General features: G+C 42.1%; 2 protein-coding genes across 3 annotated transcripts; one reads left to right on the top strand and one right to left on the bottom strand.

Annotated features, from left to right (window-relative positions):
* Positions 1 to 4,069: 4,069 nt before the first annotated feature.
* Positions 4,070 to 6,488, bottom strand: LOC139605865 (uncharacterized). The gene is made up of 2 exons (XM_071457715.1): positions 5,963 to 6,488; positions 4,070 to 5,498 (listed from the first exon to the last, which is right to left on the bottom strand). Exons 1-2 carry the CDS (start codon positions 5,995 to 5,997, stop codon positions 4,706 to 4,708), a joined length of 828 nt encoding a protein of 275 aa, XP_071313816.1. The 5' UTR covers positions 5,998 to 6,488; the 3' UTR covers positions 4,070 to 4,705.
* A 6,256-nt stretch (positions 6,489 to 12,744) lies between these two features.
* On the top strand, positions 12,745 to 16,355 carry cysltr1 (cysteinyl leukotriene receptor 1). Of its 2 annotated transcripts, none has more exons than XM_071458269.1 (2): positions 12,745 to 13,503; positions 14,334 to 16,355. In XM_071458269.1, exons 1-2 carry the CDS (start codon positions 13,432 to 13,434, stop codon positions 15,387 to 15,389), a joined length of 1,128 nt encoding a protein of 375 aa, XP_071314370.1. In that variant the 5' UTR covers positions 12,745 to 13,431; the 3' UTR covers positions 15,390 to 16,355. The 2 variants fall into 2 exon arrangements, with proteins under 2 accessions (XP_071314370.1, XP_071314369.1); XM_071458268.1 differs by having other exon boundaries at positions 12,748 to 13,503; positions 14,331 to 16,355.
* Positions 16,356 to 17,920: the final 1,565 nt, after the last annotated feature.

The raw sequence follows: 17,920 nt of genomic DNA on the forward strand, positions 1-17,920 counted from the left end.
TGCCAGTAAATGAAATCTTTTTAAAGAGTCTGCAGCTAATTTGACAGACAGTAATCTTACTGCAGTGGCTCACCAGACCACTGTCAGGGCAGTGCCATTAGAGAATAGACGGGTAAAAAAACGATATTCTGATGAATGTATTCTCATGAGAGGTCGTATTATAACCTAAAATGGTCAAATGTTTCCAAATCATACTCTATGAAAAGGACTTGGTTTTCATGGTGTCATTGGTATCTGTATTTTTCTCACAAAACATGAGGCGGCAGGCGTGCCAGGGTTACAATAACAAACAGTACCTGTACCGGAAGTGGCGTGGCCTTCGTCGCCATGGTTACTATAATAAAGGTGATGGCTTGGTTAGCTTTAAGCACTACAACTATTTGTTATCTTTAGTAAAAGATCGTGATTTGCGTTAAAATAACTACTTCCTCACCATTAGACGATCTTTGTTGTCTTGGTTACAATAATAACAACGTGGTTAACTTTGCCATGGATGATATAAACATAAGCATTCACGCTGGAGTTGAACACCCCTCTCCTGTGTCTTATCTCCGGGTTTTGGTGACCCATCCATCCCCCCAACCTCATCCTGTTGTGGACTTTGTTGCTTTATATACTATGTGACCGCACTTCTCCCTTTGGTCCTGTCATAATCATTACAGCCACTAAACGTCGCTTAACAACAAAACACCATGTTGCCAGTTATCATATATTAATCGTGTAAGTTTCTCAGCATCAAGCCTGACTGTACTGACAGTCAGAGCAACCATTGGATGAACTGTAGGATATGTAAGGTTTGATTGGGCTGCAGAAATCCTCCAGTCACACACACACACACACACACACACACACACTCCTCCCTCCTTATTCTCTGTGTTTGGTAACGGTAACTAAGCTGTGCTGCCCCGGCCAAGGCTTTGTGAGTCACACCAACCAGAACAAAGACCCCATTACTGCACCACCACCCCCCTCCACTCCGTCTCCCAACTCTCTCATGCGACCCCTCTGTCCTGCTCTCCTTTAATGCGATGATGAGTGTATTTCCTTTGCTTTCCTCCCTTTGCCTCTGTCCATCCTCTCATTCACTGGCTCCAGGAGGGTTTAGGGGCAGCCCCGTCGTGCCATACATACCTCTGTCCTGACAACAGATCTGGACAAAAGCAGCAAAGCAGTGCAACACAGGAGTCTTGGGCTTTACAGGCTTCATGGACTGATATTAACATGACAGCAGCGGGGTCTCCTAAGTGTGTGTGTGTCTGTGTGGAGCTGACCTTAGCCCCTGTGAGCCAGCGTTCAGCTCTGACCTGATTATAGACCTGCTCTTCCACAGCTGAGCAGAGCCCAGATCAATGCTGCTGGCTGTGGCTGAGGCCACAGAGGGAGACTGAAGACAATCTGCAACTACAGCCGGAGATTGAGCAGTGGCTGTTTACCCCACTGCACTGATAGGTGCAGCATGAGCAGCCATGGGTGAGCGTTCATTCTGCAGACTGAGAGGCGAGGCAGACAGGCTGACCAGACTGACCCCGGCCTGTGCAGACAGAGCTGGCTGCTTGTGATATAATGGGTTGACGTACCTTGACTCATGGTGCATACAGTAAAAAGTCAGCTGTCAAATATCTGATTAGTTCTTTTCCAAACAAGGTCTTCTTGGGGGGAAAACTGGCATAACACAAGGGGATAATTGCACTTAGATCAATTCTAATCTGCTTCATTGGCATGATACAGCAGATAAAGGTTATAAATACTGAGCGCATACGTCAAAGGCCCCCCATCACCCCCCCATCACACAAAGGTGAAAGTTTTTCTCTTATTTAGATTAACTGTCTCAGAACTCTGCCTTTCTTTCCACTATTATTAATACCAGCAACTGTTTCCAGGTAGCTTTCTGAAAAACTATTTGGAAATGATCACCCCATAATATGAGTTGTTACAGATTCATTATACAAGTTTTTAACAATGGCAGTGGCAAGGCTCAAGTCCAGCTGAGTCCAATACTTTGGTCCAGAATTAAATATCTCAACAACTGCTGAATGGATTGCTATGAAATTTGATGCACACATTCATGGTTTCCAGACAGTGAAACCTACTGACAATTGTAATTCTGACATTTCATCAAGCACGACCATCAGTTCAAAAGTTCAGTTCATCCAGTACTTGCTTGCCAGTACTTAAAATGCTTAACCAAGATAGTGACCACTGTAAACATTATACCCGCTTAACATCTGCATGAGCATGACTCATATCCGTTAGCATGCCTGTAGACTCTGAAGTCTTGTTGTATATTGCACAATACCAGCAACACAATGTAAAACCGTAACATGTAGAGACAATATCCTGCATTCAACTGAAAACACTGCATCATGATGAAGGACTCTCGGGCGGATGTGAGTGTACTCCTGACAGTTAGTGAAAATCTGCAAACTTATGTAATAATCTCTGAGATGGCTCCTGCTTACACTCTCATGACAAGTCAAAAGCTCTGCTGTGAAAAAGGCCAATATTAGAAAGAAGAAATGTAAGTAAAAGTGATAATAAATTAACAGATTTGGATGCCATTGATCCATCAGCCACCTTCTGTAAACAAGAACTTTTGCATGTCCCAGGAAAGTGATGTTTCTCACAGTCCTAAAGGGGGTGCTGTTGAGCCGTATGTCAAGAGGTAAGAGGTCACACTGTACAGTACATTATAGTGAGTAACATAATTGCCTTCATTTTGTGCTATCTTTGTGTCTTTTTTTATACACAGATCTCTTGACTCAGAGGGTCAGCTGACACATTTCTGGATTTTTCTCTAAATAATATCACAAAGCGAGCTCCTCTGCTCAGTGCATAACTGAACCTTGACTTGTTGAAGAGGAAAAACAGGATCCATTGTTATTTTAAAAGTCTGACCTCCGGCATTGTTTAGAGCTGTGAGTGACAGCTCCAGAGCCAGAGTAGACTGTGCAGGGGATACCACTGCCAAACAGAGAGCATCATGGGAAGGAAGCAGCCACCAGTGTTCTTCACCCCTCTGCACCCTGTTGTTTCTTGGTTTTAATCAGTTAGTTCCAGGAACACTTAAAGATGCAGCTACACACCCACACACAAACAAACACACACACAAACTGAAGCAGCCATACAAATTAGTTTGGTGTAGGGGCTGTGTTCCTCCATCCTGCTCAGAGAGCTAAAAGAATCTGTAAAACTCAGACCCAGCAGCTCTGTGCTGCTCTCTGCTGGACACAGCTCATACTACAACATCATCCTCAATTTTATTTGTCTACACTAACTTGAGGAGATTGCCTCGTCTTCGGTCTTGTTCTTTGCATCAGTGTCAAAGAGGACGTTTTTCTCAGCAGTGACTGTGGTGTGTGTATGTGTGTGTGTGTGTGTGGTTATGCCACAGATTTCCTCCAAGACAGTTTACTCACAGGATGTTCATCTATGATCTGTCATATCCTAAGAGACAAATTAGTGCAGTGCACAAGTGATTGTAGCAGCTGATATGTGAGCTAAAGCCACAGTGTGCCTAGGTACTGCCTTCAAGCCTTCAAGCCTTCAAGCCCTGTGTTTGCAGCAGTTGTCTAATCAGCTTGACCAAGATTTGACTTGTACATGCTGAAAATGCTTTTCTACCTTCCACCCCCCAACCCTACCCCCTCTCTCTGTGTGTGTGTGTGTGTGTGTGTGTGTGCCAGCAGCCCTTTCCTTTTATTAGCAAACACTCTTGCTACTGAACCATTCCACTTAATGTTTTATGCTCGCATCAGTTCTGCAGAAATAATAATAAGCTGCACTAGCAAATGTAAACAGGGACATTTGTGAACTATTGGTCAGCAGGAAAGACATGACATGCAAACAGAACACTTTATTAAGCACACATTCGAGACCGCTGGGCAACATTAACTAAAATTCTTGTTAACAATGTTGCCGTGCTCAGTTCAAATCTGCAAACATCTGTTCATTAGAGTTGTATTTTATATTAACATCTTTTCCTGGGCTATTTGCCAGATCAAACAGTGAACAGAGCGTGTTTACAATATGAAACAGATTATGATCTCTCACTGTTAAAATACGAGATCAGCTTGCTTCACAAGCATCGCAAATAATAAACTGAGTAAATGTTTGCTTGAAAATCCCACAAAAGGCCATAATATCTATGAGCCCATTGTTACATATTTATTATTCTATCAGTTAGTACTATTGTTACTGCTTTTTATTGTTTCCTTTTGTGCATGTTTTTATGTTACATATTCGCAAGCTGGGGGCATATTTCCTGAATTGGTCCCAACATTAATGTTGAAACCATGTCAATTCTGAAAAAAAGATATAAACTTTTACAAATGACAAGTTGAGTTGATAAGCATAACACAGCACCCTCTCTTAATTCAGTGCACTCACGTGTGTTGCTGCTACAACCTTAGTTAGTCTGGTATAATCAGTAGTTTACAGTTGGTAATGGCAGCTAATTTTAGTCACAAACTGGTGTGACTCTCTGGTACTTGTGCTCTTATTCTTATGGTTTCATCACAGAAGTAAACGCACTGTCAGTTTGTGTTATGTCACACACACTCTTAGACACAGGAGGTTACACAGACTTACTGTAAGGCCCATATAAGGAAATCTTACTCATAATAACCACAAGACATATTAAACATAATTTTATTATATAAATAAATCATATAATAGACAGTTGTTTATTACTTTACAGCCAAAACATTTAATCAAAAGAGCACTTTCTCTTCTGTGCTTTAGTGTATAACACAGTATATTGCAGCCATAAATTCACGAGCCATAATATCCTCCTCAGGCAGGGGGAGAAGGCAGGCAAATAAGGAGAAGGCCCCAAACCCACATATGAAGTTTGAGAGTCTTGTAGTTTTGAGGAGTTAGTCTGAGGAGTGAAGTCCGGCAGCTTTGAATGCAGTGATAGTGTGAGTTCGAGCAGCACAAGTATCCAGACCAGGCTGCAGGTGAGCTGAGCCCAGTGAGAGGTCCTGAGATTGCGAGTTTGCTGGGGCCAACGTGACACCAGTGTAGCCTCCAGCCCCAGCAGCCCCAGCAGGAGCAGAGAGGCCAGGTGGTGAGCATCGAGCAGCTGCTGACAGAGCACGCTCACAGACTCCCTCCACCAAACCGTTTCCCCCTTCTCCACGAGGCCCATCTCAACCTCAGAGCCCACCCCCTCTATCCACTGGGACAGCGTCGCTCCCACCCGAAGCCCCCACTGCAGCAGAACCAGACTGTCGGAGAGAGCCAGCTGGGCCAGGAATACAGTGGAGGGCTTGGTGGAGATGTGAGGGGAGCGGAGCAGCAGCAGCGCCTGCAGGCTCATCATACAGCCCACCAGCAGCGGGATGCCTGCTCCATGGGGGAGCAGCAGCACCATCACCAGCTTCAGCAGTAAGAACCGACGCAACCATCCTCTGGAGGCTGACAGCATTCCTCCTGTGACGGAGCCAAGCCAGCACCAAGAGCATATCTCCCAGACTGCCTTTAAAAGCTGGTGTGATCTGCAGACAGTTTAACATTCGAGGGTTAGCTCAATGTCACGCACACCTTATTTTGACAGTCTATATGTCCACTCTGTCCCTCTACTCCACTTATTCAAACACACTTCTCCTTTTTTATGGCTGTGACTATGCTGCCTTATTATCCAAATAAGCAGAGGGCCAGGAAAGCAAACAAGCCATCAATGACTTCTTCAGTTTTATAGGCACCATTTAACATGGGTGAGGATGAAGTGAGTGTGAACCTCACCTGGCCTTATCTACATTGAGCTCTGCTGAGATAGTTTTGGCATAGCATTCATTTCTTCTGAAGCACATGGCACGCTATGACACTCAAGTCATTAAGGAAAGTAATTATCTGAGGGGGATCTTCATATCCAAAACTCAACAGCCGATTCAGTTGATCAGTAAATAAACACGAATCTGCCTTTAAACAAAGAGTTTAATCTTGTTTGTGTGGGACTCACCTGTGCATTGGCAGGAAGTTAAGATTGAAAGTCATTGTCCCGTTTCACCTGGACGTAGCCTGATAGCTTTTTTCCCCCATATTAGTGCCTCGTCCCACCCTGGCTGAAACAAAAGCGTGTGAGGAGTCTCCCGTCTTTCCTCTTTATCAGCCCTGGTTGCTTCACATCGACCGGTTCAGTCTACAAATGTCATCATGTCTCGTCTGGAGGTGAGCCAGACTGCATCTGGCTCATGTTGCTGGAGAATCTGTGCCTGAGGGGTTTCCTTACGTGACTGACATCTCTGTAAACCTACGTGTTTTTCCATGCAACACAGAGCCAAAAAAGGAAGTCTGGGTGGGAGAGTTGGTGCCAGGGAGCGAGCTGCCAAGATCAGGATCAGGATCCAGGATCCAGGAATTGCTCTTGAAGAACCTTTCATCGTGACTAACATTGAAATACAGCAGACTCCTGTAACTGAATAACTGCATATAAACCGAGGAAGTATGTCGGCAATGCTGTTGCAACTTGTCGTCAGGTGTTGAATGACTTATGTCCCTGATTAAGTGTAGACAATAACCCACAACTGATTACAGTGAGCTGGATGTTGTTTCAGGGCAGGCAAGCTGAGACACAACCGTTTCCACAACAACAAGGGTGTGATCACAGTGATAATTGGCCTTAGTTACCGTTGTCAAATGACCTGACTAATCGCTCAGCTCACTCTGGTATTACAATTTGCATTGCTTCATCTGCTGTGACACATTTCAAGTCGGCCATTTACAGTGTCCTTTTTGTTGTATGGATCAGGTATCGATGAAACACTTACAGCTTTCAACTTGTACTTAAATGCTGGTACAGTGGAAAACTTCAGTTTTGTTGCCCAGCACTGCACCTGGCAGGTACCCAGTATTTATAAAGATACTTATTTATTTTCTCTTTCCTTTAAAATGTCCAATTATTACTACCTTGCTCCCCTCTGTCACATTTTTTCCACTGAATCTACATTTCAGCTCCAGTAAGACCCAGTATGTGATGTACTGGCAGCTGAGTCGTACAGTGAAACTACACAGGGAGTCACAGGCTGTGTGATAAGGTGGTACTCACTTCTCTGATGGTTGACTGGGAACGTGTGGTTTCACTTTGAGCTTGGTGCACATGACCCACATGTGACGATGTCAAACAGGCAAGGTGTATGTAAGGGTGTCTCACACAACATGTGACTATTTGTGTGCGAGCTCTTTGCCAAGGACTAAGTTTGGTCATGAGGCACTAGACTCACATTTACAAAGTCTGTAGTGTTGCATTAATGAGCAGCCATAATCACGTTAGATAATATGCAAAAACACTGCACAGCTCCAGCTCTAATTTTAGCTTTCCTCCAGAAGTCTCCACCTCATCTAACTTACAGACATGAACACACATGAACACATGAACATGTATCATGTAAACAAACATTTACAGGGGGAAAGTGAACCGCTAATGTCAGTAGGTGAGATAGCTAATTAGCAGCTCAGTATAGAAATTATATAAATTTGTTTGGTCAGATGCTGGTGTGGTGCTGTTCAGCATCCAAGCTAATAAAACAAAATCTATGATGTGTGGCTACAGTCAAGTTTGTTTAAGTTGGCTGAGAGGAAAAGGAACGTTTATGATATTTCCCCAAAGACCTTTATTCTCCCTTTTAATAATACAAAACTATTAATGATACATTTAAAGTACTGCTAACTTAAATTTGGACTTTAACAAAAAATGTAAATAAAACACAACCAAATCAATGCTGTACTGCCTTCAACTGTTTGTGTTTTTTTTCTAAAGAAACAAAATGTGAATTTGTGTTGTAGATGTATCCACATTTTTAAGGAGCTCATTTAAAAGTTGGATAAATTTCAAGACTGTTATTTCCCACCCACAGAAAAAAATGAGAACCCTGCCTGGTCTTACTATAGCCTACTACTGATTTGTTTTCCTAAATATGTTAATGAAGGAAATATAATGTACTGATAATGTTCTTCGGGAAAAAAAATATGTTGTAGAATATGAAATGTATTTTGTCTTATGTGTTTATTGATTACAAAATTATAATGTCCTTTAATAAACAATTATAATATATTGTTTTGTCTTGCCTATGTTTATCTTGTTTTTTTCTTTGTAACGTGTCCTTGGGTGTCTTGAAAGGTGCTTATAATTAAAAGGTATTATTATGATTTTGATTTTGATTATGATTATGATTATGATTATCATTATCATTATCATTGAAAGCACTGTAGTGTCTACAAAGAATGTAATATAATGCTGCATAAGACCTGTACGTCAGCCAAACAGCTCAATTAAATAACTTCAAAAGCCTTTTCCATCACTTGTGTGTGTGGGCTTTATTCTTTATAGATTTTAATATTTACAGATGAAGAGATACATTTCTCTGTATGATTTCTAAATCTCTCTTCATTTCATGAAATACATCCATGATGCCTCATTTTAAACTGCACTGACTCACAACACTGCATACTTGATTAAAGTGATTGAAATACTCAGACTGCATTATGACTCACAACCCAACCATGACTGGTGTTTTCTATTTAACTTCCACTAAAATGAATTTGTATTACTCTTTCTTAATGTTCTCTGTAACCTAAAAGCCCTCATGAAATGCATGCGTGCTTCGCAGAGTGCACACCATTAGATAAATGGTAATGGGTAGGTTCATCAAGATGAGCTCTTAGGGGACATAACGTAACTTCCCCCATTTCCCTCTAATACTTTGTTTGTGCATATTTGTTTGGACTGACTCAACTATTTTGGTTTCAGTTGTGCCTGACAGGTGTGGGCATTTAGATAAACAATCCTTGAATACAGATATGAAGCTTAACAGCAAAGGAAGGTCTTATACAACCAAAAGAAGATATAAAAGATCAGATCAGATGAGGTTCAGAAGATCAGAATGTATTGCATCTTTCCAAGAACAAAGATTATTTACTGTGTTTTTGTGAAATGTTTTTCTAAAATGAAACAAAAAAGGGCTTTTAGAATTTTACCTTTGCACATATGCAGTATGTGGCTCTTGAATAGTCAGGTGTACCACTGTTTCCCCTGATCTGAAGCACCCAAGACATACGAAACATCGGCTGACAGTCACTCTATACGCTTGTGTACAGCGACTAGGAAACCACAAAAGTTCTATAAGTTCTTAGTAAGCTGTTTCTTTCCCGCCTGTGCTCTGGCATAGTCTTATCTCTGAGCTCTACTCTAACACTCCACCAAATGGCTGAGATGAATGGTGAACTTCAAAGATAACATGACCTGAATAAACATCCTAGTCTGCAGGGTATTATCAGCTTTGTCTGAGTGACAAAAAAGACCCTTTGAATCACAACAGATCTCAGTGTAAGCAGACCACCCAGTTAACAATGGTGTTCGGCTATAATAGGCCTTCTTTTCTTTAATCTCAGCCCCACAAATCTGTCGGTTGAGTCATGATGAATTTGAAGTAAATTAACTAAACTAAACTACATTTTACAGTTCAACAACATCCCAGCAATGTAAAAAAAGCAAATTACTCACACAGAGATAACTGATGTGTGTTAGATCACAGAAACAGCTGCTCTCACTACCATGAAAGGACTGGTGCTGCTCGAGAGGCAGAGGAGCAGCTGGGCTTGGGTCAAATATGCAGTATCTGAATCCAGTAAACACAAGTTAACAAGTGCTCATACCTAAACGACAACATAGATGGTTTGTCAGCATCCTCCAAAATGCTCAAATTGGTGTTTTCTGATCTATGACCTTGAGAAAATGTTGTTTCAATATTCAAATTTTTGTACTAGAAACAGCTCATACGACTCATAGAGCATAATCACCACACTATCTCAGCTCTGCGGAGCATTTAGCTCATTGTTTTGGTTCTCTCACCCACGACTTTACTCTCGCTGCTCTCATCAGTTTCATTTTCAGCCCTCTCAGATGTTTTATGCTAAAGAAAACAACTTACCTTAGTGGAGCATTTAGCTCAGGGAGTCAGAAGTTTCCCTCTGCAGTTGGTAGGGACCAAAAACAGAGCTAAAAGGAAAGTGTTCAGCAGACTTGTTTCTACCTGATAATGACAATGTTACTCTGTATTTCATGGACGAGTTAAGTGTTTCTCCAAATTAACTTAAAAGGTGTTAATGTCAATCTTGTATTTACAGCTTGTTTCTGCTGCATCCAAATTGAAGTTAAGATGATATAACTAAACTAAACCAAAACTACTTGGTTAATGTTAGGGAGCAATATTGGTCATGATCAAGTTCAGATAAAGTTGTGACTAGAAGAAACCACCATTGACTGTTAGTAGGAAATACTGTAGCACACAAACCTCAGTCTCTGCTGTGACATGCTTGTTAGCCACCATGGCCTCCTCCTCAAGAGGTTTTGGAGCAGTATCAACAACATCATACTAAAACCTGTCTCCTGCCAGAGAGGGTGGTTTCACACAGTCCACGATCCCTCGTTTTTTCTCAAATTTCCTCTTTTCCAAATTTAGACAGGTTCCCTGTCAGTACCAGTTTCCACTGTTGGCCAGCAGATGCATACCTGTGTACTTAAGAATTACATTCACATCGGCCATTTCAGCCCCTCATGATTGACATCCAGCGCCAACTTTCAGTGCCAATGCAGGAAGTACTGTGCCCTTTATTTAGAGAGGCAGGAAGTTAGGATGTGAGAATCTCACCTCAGGTCTGCAATAAATGTTAACCTTTTTATTAGGGCTGAACGGTCCATCCATCCATCAGTGAAACCGCTTATCCTTATAGGGTCACGGGGGGGACTGGAGCCAATCCCAGCTGGCACTGGGCGTGGGCAGAGTACAGGTTGACATATAGAAACAACCAGTCACGCTCACATTCATATCTACAGGCAATTTCAGAATCTCCAATTAACCTAATGTGTGTGTCTTTGGATTGAGGGAATGCAAACACACAGAAAGGCCCCAGGCCCCTGGGTTTGAACCCAGAACCTGCTTGCTGTGAGGCAACAGTGCACCACTGCATCACCCTGGGCTGAATGATATGCAGAGAACCGGGACCATTTCATTTTCATTACAAAAAAATTAAAAATAATGAAGATGTGATTTTTGTTGGGTCTCGCACCAAACAAGCACGTTCCTTTACGTCTGGAGAATTTGATTTGTTGGCCTGGGGTCACAATTATCTGTTTTAGTTGCGTAACCAGAGTTTCAGTTGCCTAACCGGAACCATCCTATAACCATAGTTTGCATTTACCACGGTCTTTCTCAATTCATTTCATAACATTCATGTGCAGATATTTCAGAAAGCCTGACTTTGACACTGAATGTAAACTGGGGTTTTAAAGAATCATCCAGTAATAACATTTGACTTTTCAGTGGCATGTGAGCCATTAGCCCCCTCTCACAAGACAAAAACAAAGTTCTCCCACAACACTTCAGCTCAACAGTTGAACCACTTAGACATTATATGTGTCATCAAAAAATCTTCATCGCCCCTCCTCACAGCAGACCGAAGTCCAATGTCACGACAAGGGCATGATCCCTCACCAACAAACACTACCAACTCATCTTTCTCACGGCAAATGTTTAACTTAGGACACACATGTCTTATAACTAATAATATTAATACTGGCAACATTTCATTTCATGTCATGTAGGTGTGGTGGTGCTTCTGTTATTGTACGTGCTAGCTCACTGCCACACCTCACTGGAACAGAGCCATTATTTTACTGTTTACAATTGTGGAACAATTGTGGACACATAAAAAAAACCCCAGCTACATCTAGACTAAAATAAATTACACTTCATGCCTTTTCCAAACACTACAAAAATAACTGGAAATGAATTGTTAACTCACTGGAGGAGGGTTGTTAACTGGAGATGTTAACTCACAGGAGGTGAGTTAACAAAAGTAAAATAAGCAAAGAGATCAGTTTGGTCACTTAGTGTATTCTCAGGAAATCCACTTACAAATAAAAACTGCGTGAGACGATGCACTTAGTGTGTTAAGTGTCTCAACATCTAAGCCACATTATTGGATTTTTACAGATCACTACAATTACAATTTGCAAAGCAACCACAATAGCTCATGAAAGTGCTTTCCACTAAATCTCCATTTGTTGTCTGTCCCCTGCAGATGGACATAGGTAGATTGTTTGGCCACAATGTGTGTACCTACTTTAAATTTGCTACCATTTATGTGGCATTTGTTTTAAGTGCTGACTAACTTGATGAATGCTGTTTCCTTGGCATGGCTGGTGTACTATTAAGTGCCTGTTGTATACAATAAATCTATTATGTGTGGACAGAGATAAAAGCAGGCTATCTCAGTGACCTTAAAGTGGGATGCTCAGAAACTACAAATGCACTATCACCATCTCTCAAAGGGGTCAAAACACTTATCAGAGCTTTCTGCTCCTGCAATCAGTCTTTTCGTTGGACTTAATGCACAATCAAGCAAACAGAGTAATAACCCTCTGATCACAAAGAGTCTGTGGTGTTGATACAGATGACTTCTGAGTACAAGTGGAGTCATTGGGGCTGAATGTTTGCCTTTGCAAGCAAACAGCTAAATGAGTTATAGATGAATTATCCTGCCCTTCCACCATACATGCCTTTCAGCTGTGACAATAAGTTTTCCCATTTCCACTGCAGCATCCGCACTCCATTTACTTATTGTAAACCACACCCATTAGCATTTGGAAATGCTATGGAAAAAACAAAAGTCCTTCATTGTCAGTCAGGAGGGATTATGATGGTTTACCCGTGCATCTTGATATCTCTGTTTCATCATCTCTCACCATCTGATCTCATGTTACACAGCTCGTTCTCGACTTGCTTTGAACAGAACAGCTACACAAAACTCAACAGATCACTTGTCAGGAGTGTTAATTGAGTCAGCAGTGTGGTTGTGCCTGCAGACCTCAGTTGTCTAGACCTGAATTATTTAAAGCATCTCTCAATGTAAACACATGTCAAAAGGCACAGGATTGTTTAACTGCTTCTTGAATTTCCAGTATACAAATAGTGCTAGAGAAAACAGGCCACGCAAGCAAATATAAGCAACTGAGACAGAAATGCAAGATGATTCGTAAGTGAGGAAAGGAGTTTGTCACTTGATCCTATGGGTAAAGTTGCAGATAAAGTATGTTCCAACAGAGACAAGTTTGTCAGTGCCTGCAAAAGAATAGGACTGAGGCGAACTCCAATAACATGTTGACAGAATTAGATTAATGACAGAGACAAGGTAACAAGAGCAGAACTCTAAGTGTTGATGCACATCTCTTTTTTTTCCTCTTTCATAATTATGTGGCAGCATTGTTAATGATGTCACTGGGTTTGATGCTGTTGTGCCACACAGTAAAAGAGGAAGACCCGTCCTACTCTGAAAAGCTTCGAAACAACACAGGGTTATGAGGAGGCAGCCACCTGCTGCAGCGTCCTCCCACTATTGCTGCAACATCTGGCAGACAAGACAGAGCCGCGGATGAGTCGCACACTGTGGCAGCGCTGCTGTTGTGCACACCAGGAGAGACAACAAACAGACAGAAATTCAGCGGTAAGGAAAACCAGATTTTATTCAAATGGATTGAATGACTGATTAGTCATTGAACTTATGAATGAATGAATGTATTGACAAAGAGTAGTAAGTAAGAGCATGTAACTGCAATGTAGCGTAAACATTTTCAGTAGTAGACCATCTTGATGGAGCATGTTTTATGTATCTCTCTCACTCACAAGAGTGACAAAGCAAATAGTTTGTATGAATGAATGCATCCATGATTTGGTAACTTTCAATTATGCAACTCAGTATGAAAATTCTTCAATACAAAGTGCAATAGTTATGCGGATAAACACATTTACAGTAAAGTGCAGGAGATTCTGATTCACTGGATGCATCTTCTATTATCAATGGCAGCAGTGAAAATGTTTCTGAAAATTACCTTTGTATTTTTAGTAGCGGACGACAGTATGTGAGATACTTATTTGTGATGTGATGTGCAGATATTTAGATGGTAAAATTAACAACTTGACATCAGTATGCTGTGGTCTTCTTCAGTGGAATTTAACATAATGTAAACCATCTTGAAATTATCTGAGAATTGTACAAACCTACCTGCTTTTGCAGAGAAAAAAGCAGAACCTTGATCATGTGACCAAATTAAGCCCCACAATGCTTATCTGCTGTCTAAATTTGCAACAAAAAAAAAGAGCCTATCTCTGAAACTGTTCCACATTACAGTCACCACTTTTGTCCGCATTTGTTCTTGCATGTAGCCCATGTCTCTTTCACTTTTATGCTTTTGCAAACATCATCGTGGTTTGTTTGTCTGATTTTTTGTCTCTATTTTGCATACATCATCATGTTATTTCTTGCTGCCTCAGCAGCTGCAGGTGTCGCCACAAATGGAGCCGTTCAATCTGACACACAGCGCACAGAGGAACTCCCCCATCTGTCCGTCCATAGATGACTTCCGCAACCAGGTTTACTCCACGTCCTACTCCCTCATCACCGTGTTGGGCCTAGTTGGGAACGGCTTCGCCCTGATGGTGCTGATCAAGACGCGCCGCCAGAGCTCTCCTTTTCATGTCTACATGTTCAACCTGGCAGTGTCTGATCTGCTGTGTGTCATGACACTGCCGCTGCGGGTTCTCTACTATGTCAACAAGGGCCAGTGGGACTACGGGGATTTCCTCTGTCGCATCAGCTCCTACACTCTCTATGTGAACCTCTACTGCAGTATTTACTTCATGGCCGCCATGTCTATCACACGTTTCTTGGCCATCGTGTTCCCTGTGCAGAACCTGCGGCTGGTGACAGAGAACCGTGCCCGCCTGGTGTGTGTTGGCATCTGGGCGTTCATCTGTCTTTCATCCTCTCCCTTCCTCATGTCTGGCCAAAATGTTGACCTCACCACAAATAAAACCAAGTGCTTTGAGCCCCCAGATGGTGGCGATCTGAAGAAACTACTGGTGCTGAACTATCTGTCTCTGGTGGCAGGCTTCGCCCTGCCGTTCTTGGTGATCCTGCTCTGCTATGCGGGCATAGTCCGCGCCCTGCTGTCCCGCACCAACGCTGCTCGGCGCCAGCGGGGCGCAGGCACCAGAGCCATCCGGATGATTGTCATCGTCCTGCTGACCTTCCTCATCAGCTTCATGCCTTACCACGTCCAGCGCACTGTCCACCTGAGGTTCCTGTCCCAGACTGACACCACCTGCGCAGAGAAGGTTGCCCTGCAGAAGTCGGTCGTGGTGACGCTGTGCCTGGCCGCTGCCAATTCGTGCTTTGATCCGATGCTTTATTTCTTCTCTGGGGAGGGTTTCCGCAGCCGCTTGTCCTCCCTGCGCAAGTCGATGACGGGGACCCACCTGCGCCACACAGCCAGGATGAAGCCCGTCACAGCCTTAGATTCCGGAGAAAACCACCAGCTGGAATCCAGTTAATTTGCACCAAACAGGAGGCAATCAAACAAGCAGGCTAGGACAAGTTAAAGAGCACAGGATCACCTGTTGCCTCATTAACAGTGAGGGGAAGCGTTGAGACGCATGGCCCCTGAAGTCATGAGTATTTAAAAACTGTAAGTTACAAGTCTCAGGGGGATGTTTTCAACCGAAGCAGAACATTATTCCTCAAAGAGCAAAGAGTGGTCAGTATTTAATAGATGATGTTCTGTATTATTATTATTATGACAGTAACCAGTAGCCTAATGTGTCCCAAGAGTTACTCGACCTGTCACATCTCAGTATAAATATGCAGTATATCAGTGTGTGAATGTGGTACTCTTATCTTTTATTGGGATCAAGAAGCTTGAGTCTTACATTGCACAATGTGAATGTTTACTGAGAGCTAAACTCTGACCTTTTCTTGCCTGTTGTTATCATCTTTTGTGGCAATGTTGATGTTGTAATGGCCATGACCTTTTTCATCATTATTTGTCATTACGTTCAATTTTTCACCGCCATAACCACTTATTTTTAATTTCCCCTGTTATTTTATTCAGATTTGTTATCATTTCTCATGTTTAATATGAGAATTTGAATGTGTTGTTTTGTGCTCCTGATTTTTATTGTTTCTGTGTAACTTTGGAAATTACAATGCTTAATTTGCCTTTTTTTTAATGCACCTTAATTTGTTATGAAGTTCAAAACATCAGCAGTGAGGAGTGCACTGTTAAATGAACAGTTCAAGAAACATGTTTATTTGCTTCCTTTCCTAGAGTTAGATGTGAAGATTAGTACCTGTATCGCTCTGTAGCATGAATGTGAAGCTGCAGCCAGCAGCTCGTCATGATCTCCTCACCTTACTTTATGCAAACAAAAAAAAACAATGATAAGCTGCTGTATTTATATTATTCATACCATATTTCATGTTATATATGATAACTGCATTAATAAATAATCAATCAATCAGTTCAGTATGATCATGTACGTTCCTGTCTTGTAAATGCACTCAGACTGCGTGAAGAGTTACACACTTTGTCCACTAGGTGTCACACCAGCACACGTAATGAAACTCTAAGTCCACACTGATCATCGATGGCGCTGCTACTCTGGGATCTTCTCTGTTCCTCTAAGTTGAGAAAACAGTGAGTTGCTGTTTCCATTCCTACAAGTTGTGGTACATGTTCACCAGTTAAGTTTATGATAAACATATAAGTCATAAAACTGTCTGTAAATGTGTGAACTGAAGGTTAAACAACATATTCTATTTGCAGAAAAGGGCAAGAGCATATCCTCATGCTTCCTAAAAGGTCGCAACTCTCAGACATAAATCTCGCTTCCACATTAATTGGAAATACAAAACAACACTGAGAGACCAAACTGCTGAGGCTGACGCTGCTGGTAAGAACATAGAAGGCCACTGTATAACCACTTCATAAACAGATAATATCAAGCACATGATCGTCTCCCTCCTCCGTTTGCACAAAAAGTTGTTTGTTTCAGTCTGCAAAGCAGGACCATCTTAGAGATGGGACGTTCCTCACAGCCGAGATACTCGCCATACAGGAAGTAAAGGAGAGGCCCTGCTAAATTCCTATCTTCTGAAGAGGTTATGAAGTGCACTCCATTGCAATACAGGAAATGTTCAAGTTTTGTCGTTTCTTAAGTTTTTCTTCAAAAAGCTTTGTCGGATTTCCTTCATACATGGGAATTACAATACAACAGGTTTTGTCCATGAGATTAAAAACATCAGAGGCCAAGACATCCTGACGTTTTGTCTTCTAGCACGAGTCAAACCTGTGAGACCTTTGATCATACATGATGATGATACAGGCGAGTGGCAAATTAAAGGAAAAACCAAAACAAATGTCTTAGTAAGGTGTTGGGCCACCATGAGCCGCCATGACAGCTTCAATGCTTCGTGGCTGTGATTCTACATCTTTGAACTCTGCTGTTGGGATGGACACCATTCTTCCAAAAGACATTCCCTCATGTGGTGTTTGGTGATGGTGTGGAGAGCGCTGTCTAACACGTCGGTCCCAAATCTCCCAGGTCATAGTGTATGATTCATTTTCATACTCATCATACCCTTCAGTGACCCCTCGGGCCCTGTGGGTGGGGACATTGTTATCTTGTTTCTCCACCCATTTTTCAGGCTTTTCCTTTAGTCTGTCCCCCGTCTATAGGTCAGCTGTTCAACTGATGCAATGGATAAATGTAAATTACTGGTATAATTTAACCCAGTTCAACACATATGGGACCAACATGTTTGACGGCGCTCTCCACCACCATCACCAAGACACCAAATGAGGGAATATCTTCTCATCCCTCCAGTACAGTTCTAGGACTTGTGGAATCTGTGCCAAGGAGCATTGAGGCTGGTCTGGCCGCAGATAGAGACCCACCACCTTTAATTTGCCACCCGTTTGTACTTGATGGCATCTTTCACTGCTGGAAATGACACTGATGAGAGTGATGAGACGGAACAACTATATGTAAAACTGCAGCCATTAAAACCCAAAAAATAAAGCTAT

Source organism: Trachinotus anak, unplaced genomic scaffold, assembly GCF_046630095.1.
Source record: "Trachinotus anak isolate AG129_WGS33_773 ecotype Australia unplaced genomic scaffold, CSIRO_AGI_Tana_v1 ptg000021l, whole genome shotgun sequence".
In the NCBI taxonomy this organism is placed as follows: Eukaryota; Metazoa; Chordata; class Actinopteri; order Carangiformes; family Carangidae; genus Trachinotus; species Trachinotus anak.

Excerpts from the sequence above, each read along its gene's own strand:
- LOC139605865 (XM_071457715.1), bottom strand. The coding sequence starts at position 5,997 with ATGACTTTCAATCTTAACTTCCTGCCAATGCACAG. Across the intron at positions 5,499-5,962 it reads AACTTCCTGCCAATGCACAG|ATCACACCAGCTTTTAAAGG; the intron begins GTGAGTCCCACA and ends AACTGTCTGCAG.
- cysltr1 (XM_071458268.1), top strand. The coding sequence starts at position 13,432 with ATGAGTCGCACACTGTGGCAGCGCTGCTGTTGTGCACACCAGGAGAGA. Across the intron at positions 13,504-14,330 it reads AAACAGACAGAAATTCAGCG|CAGCTGCAGGTGTCGCCACA; the intron begins GTAAGGAAAACC and ends TTGCTGCCTCAG.